The sequence below is a fragment of the Podarcis raffonei genome, chromosome 16 (genome assembly GCF_027172205.1).
Source record: "Podarcis raffonei isolate rPodRaf1 chromosome 16, rPodRaf1.pri, whole genome shotgun sequence".
Classification (NCBI taxonomy): Eukaryota; Metazoa; Chordata; class Lepidosauria; order Squamata; family Lacertidae; genus Podarcis; species Podarcis raffonei.
Window position 1 is genome coordinate 12,941,546 of NC_070617.1, and position 8,625 is coordinate 12,950,170.

At 47.4% G+C, this 8,625-nt stretch overlaps 2 protein-coding genes across 2 annotated transcripts in view; both read left to right on the plus strand.

Moving 5' to 3' along the window:
- LOC128403931 (dual specificity protein phosphatase 10-like) overlaps positions 1 to 8,625 on the plus strand; it is a 259,214-nt gene that overhangs the window by 144,890 nt on the left and 105,699 nt on the right. The gene's annotated exons all lie outside the window — the stretch shown is intronic.
- On the plus strand, positions 914 to 8,049 carry LOC128403939 (phospholipase A and acyltransferase 3-like). Its single transcript, XM_053369134.1, has 4 exons — positions 914 to 1,473; positions 3,419 to 3,521; positions 5,735 to 6,003; positions 7,206 to 8,049. The coding sequence occupies exons 1-4, from the start codon at positions 1,462 to 1,464 to the stop codon at positions 7,317 to 7,319; spliced, it is 498 nt and encodes a 165-aa protein (XP_053225109.1). The 5' UTR covers positions 914 to 1,461; the 3' UTR covers positions 7,320 to 8,049.

An 8,625-nucleotide genomic window follows, 5' to 3' on the forward strand; every position in this document is an offset into this window, starting at 1 on the left:
ATGCAGGGAGGGTCTGACCTCCCTTAACTTTTCTGCCAGTTGTTCTGGGACTACAGAACGGAGCCATCCATCACCCAGAGGACGAAGGGTTTGGGAGGGGAGGGTTTGGTGTTTGTATTGCTGCAACCTGTAAAGCCACCTTGGGCACCCGTTGATTAGAGGCGAGAGTCTAAACCTTCAAAATGAATAACAACAAAAAGTGATTTTTAAAATGCACGTTGCAATCTGTAACAGGGCAGCAAGCTTTCCCGTTGCTACACTAACAACAGCGATGTTGTCACTCTGCTCCTTTTTTACTGTACGTTTTGTACCAGCTGTTCTTCTAATGTTTTATAAGTGAGATCAGTAAAATAATGCCATGAATATAAAATGGCTGGACTGGTGGATTATTTATTTAGGAAATTTATTAACCGCTTGCTCAAAACACAACACACACAGACATCTCCATGCTGTGCACGTTTTCAGCTATATAGAGAAGAAGTTGTGTGTGTGTGTGTAAATCCACCCTCGCACCCCTCCGTTATTAAAGCATTTAAAATAAATGTACCTAAATCATGTGTCTACAGATACGCTTGATGAAACAAACAAGTTTTCAGCAGGCATCTAAAACAGTATAGTCAAGGTGCCTGCCTTTTGTGGGAGTTGGAGAGGGGGTCTTCAAGGCCTTATTTATGCCAGCATTCACAGATGTAGGCTATGTACACAACAATAATTATTCTGACTCCCATGAGCCCAGAGCACGTTACACTGGCCAGTATTCATGTGTGTTTGTGTGTGTGCGCGCTTTAAATGTATGGTGTGCATGTAGCCAGTATTTCAAAAGTATTTTCTCCGAAAAATATGTGACTATGCCAAGGTCTGCATCCTTTTAAAAATTACTGATTGTTTGATTTTTAAACAGCAGCACAACTTGTGATACATCGATGTACATGAACACACCAAATCCCGGGAACTGTAGAGACCTGCAATTCCCAGCACCCTTAAAACTGCAGTTCCCACAATTCTTTTTGGCGGGTGAGAGGGAGGGACGGCCTTTTCAACGTATGGCATGTAGGCAGCCAGAGATGGTTGCAAACAATGCCCTATTTACAAGCCTCTCTGTGTATGTTTTTGTACCTTTCCTCTGCATGAGAAATCCAGGGGAAAGTTTTGCCCTTTCGTCGGCGGGGCCCACGTTCTGGCAAAACACAAATATTGCACCTTTTGAAAAAAGGAAAAGAAAATTAATGAGAGGCTTCCTCCAGTTTCCTGGGCTTTGGCTTTTGGCAAGTCAGCCGGTCCCTCTGGGATGCCTGCCTCTGCCCCTTTCAACACCCTCAGCCCAGGCCCCTTCCAGCGCAAAGGCGATTTAGAGCCTTCACCCCGCCCTGCCTGCAGCTGTCCACAATCGCTAAACTAAGCCACTGTCTGCTGGCGAGGGTGGAGTATCCGTCCGGGCCGGCCTGCCTGCAGCTCCTCAAGATGTCTGGCTATGTAAGTACCAACTGCGACTGCAGTTGACAGGGAAGCTGAAATGCCTCTGCTGTTGCTCCGGCCATTTCTGTTGGTGCGCATTGTGGTGTGTCACAGAGCACGGCCGCTTCTGAAGCGTCTCTCTGTCATCTCTCGGCCGAGTTAAATATAGCCGTCTGTGGGTGCCCTCAGGGATTATGCTGTTCAAGGTTGGATTTCGACTCCTAGCAAAGCGTCCAGACAGGCCTCTGGACATTCAAAGTGACTGCTGTTTTTGCTGTTAAATGATAAGTTTCTAGTTCATCGGACTCTGGCAAAACACACACAAACAAAGGCGCTACTGTGTCTTAAATGACAGGGCTTTTCGATTTGACACATGGAATCAAATTGGGTTTTTTTTTTGGGGATTATTGCGTCATGTTGTGAAATGGTTTAGTATGTGAGGGTTATTGTAATGATGCATTGTTCTGAATTTTAGCGGTTCTGTCGTGAGCTGGTTTAAGCATGTTTTTATACGGAAAAGCAGCATAAAAATGTCAATCATGACATCAGGCCGTGGTGCGTGGCACTGGACACCCATGACGACACCTGTAATTCTGAGCCCCAGTTCAGACTCTGTATTTAAGATAGACTTAGTATGTTTTAGGAACTCAGTTAGCATTTTAAGCCTGCCTGCACCTAGCTGCTATCTCTGGTATTCTTCAAGACATATACTGAGTGAGAAAAAGTTATTTCTACATTTTGCAAACTGTTTGTGTGTGATTGTTATTTTAAGGGGGAGAAAAGGAGCTAATAGCAGGAAAATCCAGTCTGCCTTAAAGCGACCTGGATTACCAAAACTAAAAGGCTAAAAGTAGCCTATCTGTATGGGGAAGTTTTTAATGTTTTATGTTTTATGGCGTTTTTATATTTTTCTGGAAGCTGCCCAGAGTGGCTGGGGCAAAAAAGTCAGATGGGTCGCATATAAATAATAAAATTATTATTATTATTATTATTATTATTATTATTATTATTATTATTCAGATTCTTCATAATAAAATAATAATAATAATAATAATAATAATAATAATAATAATAATAATAATAATTTACTTATACACCATCCATCTGGCTGGGTTTCCCCAGCCACTCTGGGCGGCTCCTAACAGATTAAAAACAGAATAAAACATCAAACATTAAAAACTCCCCTAAACAGGGCTGCAAAGGGATGGCACTCTGTTGAACTCACTAACGTGAGGAAGGAAGGATAATATCTAATAAATATATCCTCTCCTAGCATCTAATCAAATCCCAGCACAAAGCTTTCTTCAACGTTTGCCCTCCTGCCACAGTCCTTTTTTATTTACAAATTAATAATCATAAATAAATAAGAATAAAAATGTGCACCCCACCACCGGGACCATTCCGTTGTAACTATCCAACCTCCCCAAATTTCAACATCTCTTGCGATGGTTTGACCCCTTTCCGTTTTAACAGTACAAATTCTACAAACACCTTCCATATCTCCTCAAAATCATTATTTTGAGGCATATTCCCTGCCTTACCTTAATGGCACATGTTAATTTATCATTAATAGCTGTATCCCACACTTCTTTATACTATTCTTCCAATTTATATTCTGCTTGCCCCTTCCACTTCCTGGCTGTAATAATTCGTGCAGCTGTCAATAAATTTGTGAGCAAGCCCTTCATAGCCTGCAAATCTTCCACCCACCCCACCGTAAATTGATAATAATGCTACCTCTGGACTTTCGGTCAGCTTTAACCCAGTGATTTCTGTTATCTCCTTAAACACCCTTTACCCCAAAAATTGTACATATTTACACCACATGAGAACATAATTCCCGGTTTCCTGGCATCCTCGGTTTCCTGCCACAGTCCTGCGTGCATTGCCACCTTGCTGATTTACACTCCTTTATCACACCAGCTCCCTCCTGGCACTCGCTTCTCTGATTCTCTCTCGACAGATAGAGCCGAAGCCTGGAGACCTGATAGAGATTTCCCGTGTGGGCTACCAGCACTGGGCCATCTACGTGGGTTCCGGTTACGTGATCCACCTGGCTCCCTCAGGTAAGGTCCTCAGGCTTGTATCGGGTGCACGGCCAAGTCAGGCAGGGTCTACGGTTGCCGGCATTGCCAACTGATCCTGTGCCTCTATGCTGGGCATTGCCAAGATGGATATTATTGGCTACATTTTCACAACACAGAAAGCTGCGGGGCTTTTCACAAGTGCTGGATTAGGGCCCTGGGTCCGGAGGAGGCTGTTTCTAGAGAGGTGTGCACCTTGCCACGCAATCGGGCCCAGACACACACACACACCCCTCTCTCCCCTCCAACCAGGCAAACAGGGGGCATGAACAGAGCCATAGCTAGGTGCTCTTGTGCCCCAGCAGAACCATCCAGATTGTGCCCCCTACCCACGGACAAATTAGCTCTTCTTTCCGCCTCTCCTCCAACGCCCCCCCCATTCAATTCACCCTCTATTTAAAACCATTTCTTATGAGGCAATAATCGATACAGTGGTATCTTTGGTTGCGAACGGAATCCATTCTGGAGGCGAGGCCCGTTCGCAACATGAAAAGAGCGCAACCTGCAGCAGTGCATCTGCGCATGTGCGGGTTGTGATTCGCTGCTTCTGCGCATGCGCGTGATGTCATTTTGCGCGTCTGCACATGCGTGAGCGGCAAAACCCAGAAGTAACCCTTTCCGGTATTTCTGAGTCGCCGTGGGACATAACAGGAAAGAACGTAACATGAAGTGGACGTAACATGAGGTATGACTGTATTTATATTTATAGACATATTTGTTAGCTGATTTTGCACCCCACCCCATCACCTGCGCCCCTGCCAGGGGCCCACCTCGCCACCCCCTAGCTACGGCTCTGGGCATGAACAGAGTTCAAGGACACATTTAAGCCCAGAGAAAACACTCAAGGAGCAGGTGAAGCAAGAAGAGCTTGGATTTGATACCCCGCTTTATCACTACCCTAAGGAGTCTCAAAGCAGCTAACAATATTCTTTCCCTTCCTCCCCCACAACAAACACTCTGTGAGGTGAGTGAGGCTGAGAGACTTCAGAGAAGTTTGACTAGCCCAAGGTCACCCAGCAGCTGCATGTGGAGGAGCGGGGACGCAAACCCAGTTCACCAGATTACGAGTCCACCGCTCTTAACCACTACACCACACTGGCCAGTGAGGGATGTGGCCCAGAGAGGGTAAAATTTACATTTGTTGCTCCACCTTTTTTTTTTTGCCTCTGGATCCACCCACCTCTGCATTGTGGCCCCTGGAAAGTTGCCTAGAAGGGAATGTGGCCCTTGGGGTGAAACAGTATCTCCACTCTAATCCTACCTTAAAAGGGCTGCATCCTCCAGACTTTCTTGTTTGGGGTGATGAGGGTGAAGGGGGACGGCTAGTGGTCTTTTTATTTTTATATTTTTGCTGAGAAACCAGACCTATAGGATCGCATTTGGCACAGCTAGTCTTCTAGTTCTGGTTTTGTGTATTAAAAAGCACATCCTGTATAACTACATGGGTGATTTTGAATAATGAAGGTGGGCGAACAAAGTCAGGTAGCGCAAGGACTGTCAATTCTGAAGAAGAGTGGACTTGAATGGGCAGGATCCTTTCTTTAAATGATTCCTATTGTAAAAGATATTGGATATCACAATGCATTATATTATTACAGGCTGGTGAAACTCAAATCCGGGAGGAGCAGGGCAAATGTGGCCCTCCAGTCCTCTTTACCTGGCCCTTAGCACCCTTCACCAGCCTTGCTCCACACCCTCCTGTCTGGAATGTGTCCTTGAACTCTGATCATGCCTCGTGCTTGTCTGAATGGAGGCTAGTAAAAGGTAAAGGTACCCCTGCCCGTACGGACCAGTCGTGTCCGACTCTAGGGTTGTGCGCCCATCTCGCTTAAGAGGCCGGGGGCCAGCGCTGCCCCAAGACACTTCCGGGTCACGTGGCCAGCGTGACGAAGCTGCTCTGGCGAGCCGGCACCAGCGCAGCACACGGAAACGCCGTTTACCTTCCCGCTATAAAGCGGTACCTATTTATCTACTTGCACTTAGGGGTGCTTTCGAACTGCTAGGTGGGCAGGAGCTGGGACCGAAAGACGGGAGCTCACCCCGCCGCGGGGATTCAAACCGCCGACCATGCGATCGACAAGCCCTAGGCGCTGAGGTTTTACCCACAGCGCCACCCGCTTCCCTAGAGAGGAGGCTAGAGAGGAGTACAAAAACAGGCCTACTGCATTACTGATGTTCCCTTTGTGTCTTCCAAGATGACTTATACCAGGCCAGCACCTCCAGCCTGATGTCTGCCCTGTCCGAAAAAGCCGTGGTGAAGAAGGAACTCCTGTGGAGCATCGTCGGGGACGATGCCTGCCGCATCAACAACAAATACGATCAGAAATATGAGCTGCTCCCGGCAAACAAAATCGTTCAGGAGGCGGAGGCGCTCCTGGGCCAAGAAATCCGCTACAGCTTGGCCAGCGAGAACTGCGAACATTTTGTCACCAGGCTGCGCTACGGCATGGCTAGGAGCGACCAGGTGCGTATCGATGGGCCACAGCTGTGTCTGCAGTGTGCCAGAGAAGCACAAGTCTCACTGCTTCGAAAGGGCAGAGCAATTTTGTGGCCTTCAGGGAAAAAAGCTTATCTTATCAACCCCTTTCTCCTAATGTATTGCTGTAAAAACTCTTCCTGGAGCAGCTGTAATGAGAATGACGTTGCATGTTCCCCAATTGCTCAGCAGCTTAGGGACTCCAGAATTTCCTGTGCATATGCAGAGTTCAGTTCTCTTGGAATGAAGGTCACTGCAGACTGTGGTGCATCTAGGATACCGTATAGGATTTTATTTACATACACATACAGTGGTACCTCAGGTTAAGTACTAATTCTTTCCGGAGATCCGTTCTTAACCTGTTACTGTTCTTAACCTGAAGAACCACTTTAGCTAATGGGGCCTCCTGCTGCCGCCGGGCTGCCGGAGCACAATTTCTGTTCTCATCCTGAAGCGATTTCTGTTCTCATCCTGAAGAGCTAATATTTCTGGGTTAGTGGAGTCTGTAACCTGAAGCGTATGTAACCTGAGGTACCACTGTACATATATATATAACAGTGTTATTTTTCTAGAAAAAGAGGTGCCGGAACTCACCATGAACGCCTTCCCTTGTTCTCTTAGAATGGCAATGGTGCCCACCTGAGAGGTGCTGGAACTGAGTTCCGGTGTGTTCCATCTGAAAATAAAGCCACATACACACAGCAAAATGAAACTCCGAACCATCTAGATCTTGCTGAACTGTATCTTAACATGCTCATCAACCTAAGCAGACCCTCCAAGTGTCCCTATTTTCCAGTGACAGTCCTGGATTTACAGAAGCCGTCCCAGTTTCTGATTTGATCCTGGAATGTCCCTCTTTTCCTTAGGACGTCCCTGTTTGCATCGGAGGGTGTGGAGTTATGCAACCCCGAGCCAAGGAGATAAGTAACTATTCAACCTTTAGCAGACATCTGAAGGCAGTCCTGTATAGGGAAGTTTTTAAATGTTTCATTTTTATTATGTTTTTATATATAGTGGAAGCTGTCCAGAGTGGCTGGGGGAACCCAGTCAGATGGGCGCAGTATAAATAAAATTATTATTATTATTATTGACGACGGCCCTATTTTCACTGGAGAAATGTTGGCAGGTAGCCCAGCAAAATCTTAGAGGCCTATACAGCTTAACAATTTCCCCTTCTGTGTTGTTTGCAGGTGAGAGACACCTTGGTTGCTGGCACAGTAGGGCTCTTTGGCGTAGGCCTCGTGGCCATTGCGGCGACAGTAGTCAGCAGCTTATTCCTGCCCAGAAGGCACAGAGAGGAATAAATGGCTGCACACTTCTCCACCGATCCCAGTGGCGGGGAATGCTCTCCTGTTAGAAACTTAGCCTCTTTCCTAGTCTGTTTCAAATTCTGAAATCAGTGCAGTTCAGGAGACGACGCTTTCGTTTTTAAATGCAAGATTCTGCTCAGTGAAGGTTAAACATGTTGATTTTGTGCTGTTATACCGGGAATGTTTTCAAGGGCATCTTATAGAAACCTCACGGTTTCAGTGCCAAGGGGTTTTTTGGGGGTGGGGGGGTGGAGTGAGAGGTTGGGGGGTGTCCTGGCGCCACATGCCAGTGTCTTCCTCACTGCTGTCACCCACTCTTGTTGTGGGCCCAATCTGCATGGATTCCCAGAGGAAGAGCGCATGTCATGTGGGGAGTGTGGGAAGTGTTCCCTGAAGGAGTAGAGATGCTTAACTCTGTATGTAATATTATCCCAGAAATCAAGTATGAACACTGGCAAGGACCTGAACCATAGGGTTGTAGCCAATGGTAGCCCTACTCAGAGCTGGCCCATTTAAGTTAATAGGCATGCCTAAGCAAGGTTAAGGGACGCGGGTGGCGCTGTGGTCTAAACCACCGAGCCTCTTGGGCTTGCTGATCAGAAGGTCAGCGGTTTGAATCCCTGCGACGGGGTGAGCTTGCGTTGCTCGGCCTGTAAAGCGAGATGAGCGCTGCAACCCCAGAGTCTTCTGCAACTGGACTTAACTGTCAGGGGTCCTTTACCTTTCTTTTTTAAAGCAAGGTTAGGGACGTGGGTGGCGCTGTGGGTAAAAGCCTCAGCGCCTAGGGCTTGCCGATCGAAAGGTCGGCGGTTCGAATCCCCGTGGCGGGGTGCGCTCCCGTTGCTTGGTCCCAGCGCCTGCCAACCTAGCAGTTCAAAAGCACCCCCAGGTGCAAGTAGATAAATAGGGACCGCTTACTGGCGGGAAGGTAAACGGCGTTTCCGTGTGCTGCGCTGGCTCGCCAGATGCAGCTTTGTCACGCTGGCCACGTGACCCGGAAGTGTCTCCGGACAGCGCTGGCCCCCGGCCTCTTAAGTGAGATGGGCGCACAACCCCAGAGTCTGTCAAGACTGGCCCGTACAGGCAGGGGTACCTTTACCTTTACCTTTTAAAGCAAGGTTAATCAATTTTAATGGGTTTACTCTGAGTAGAACTTAGCTGCATACAAGCCACAGAAACCAGTTCACGCATTCTATTCCTCAGAGGAGGCTGGTATGCCACATTTGCACTCCTTGTTTCCTCACCACCTGAAGTGTTCTTGGTGGGCATGACTGACACGGCCTTCTCAGTGGTGGCACCT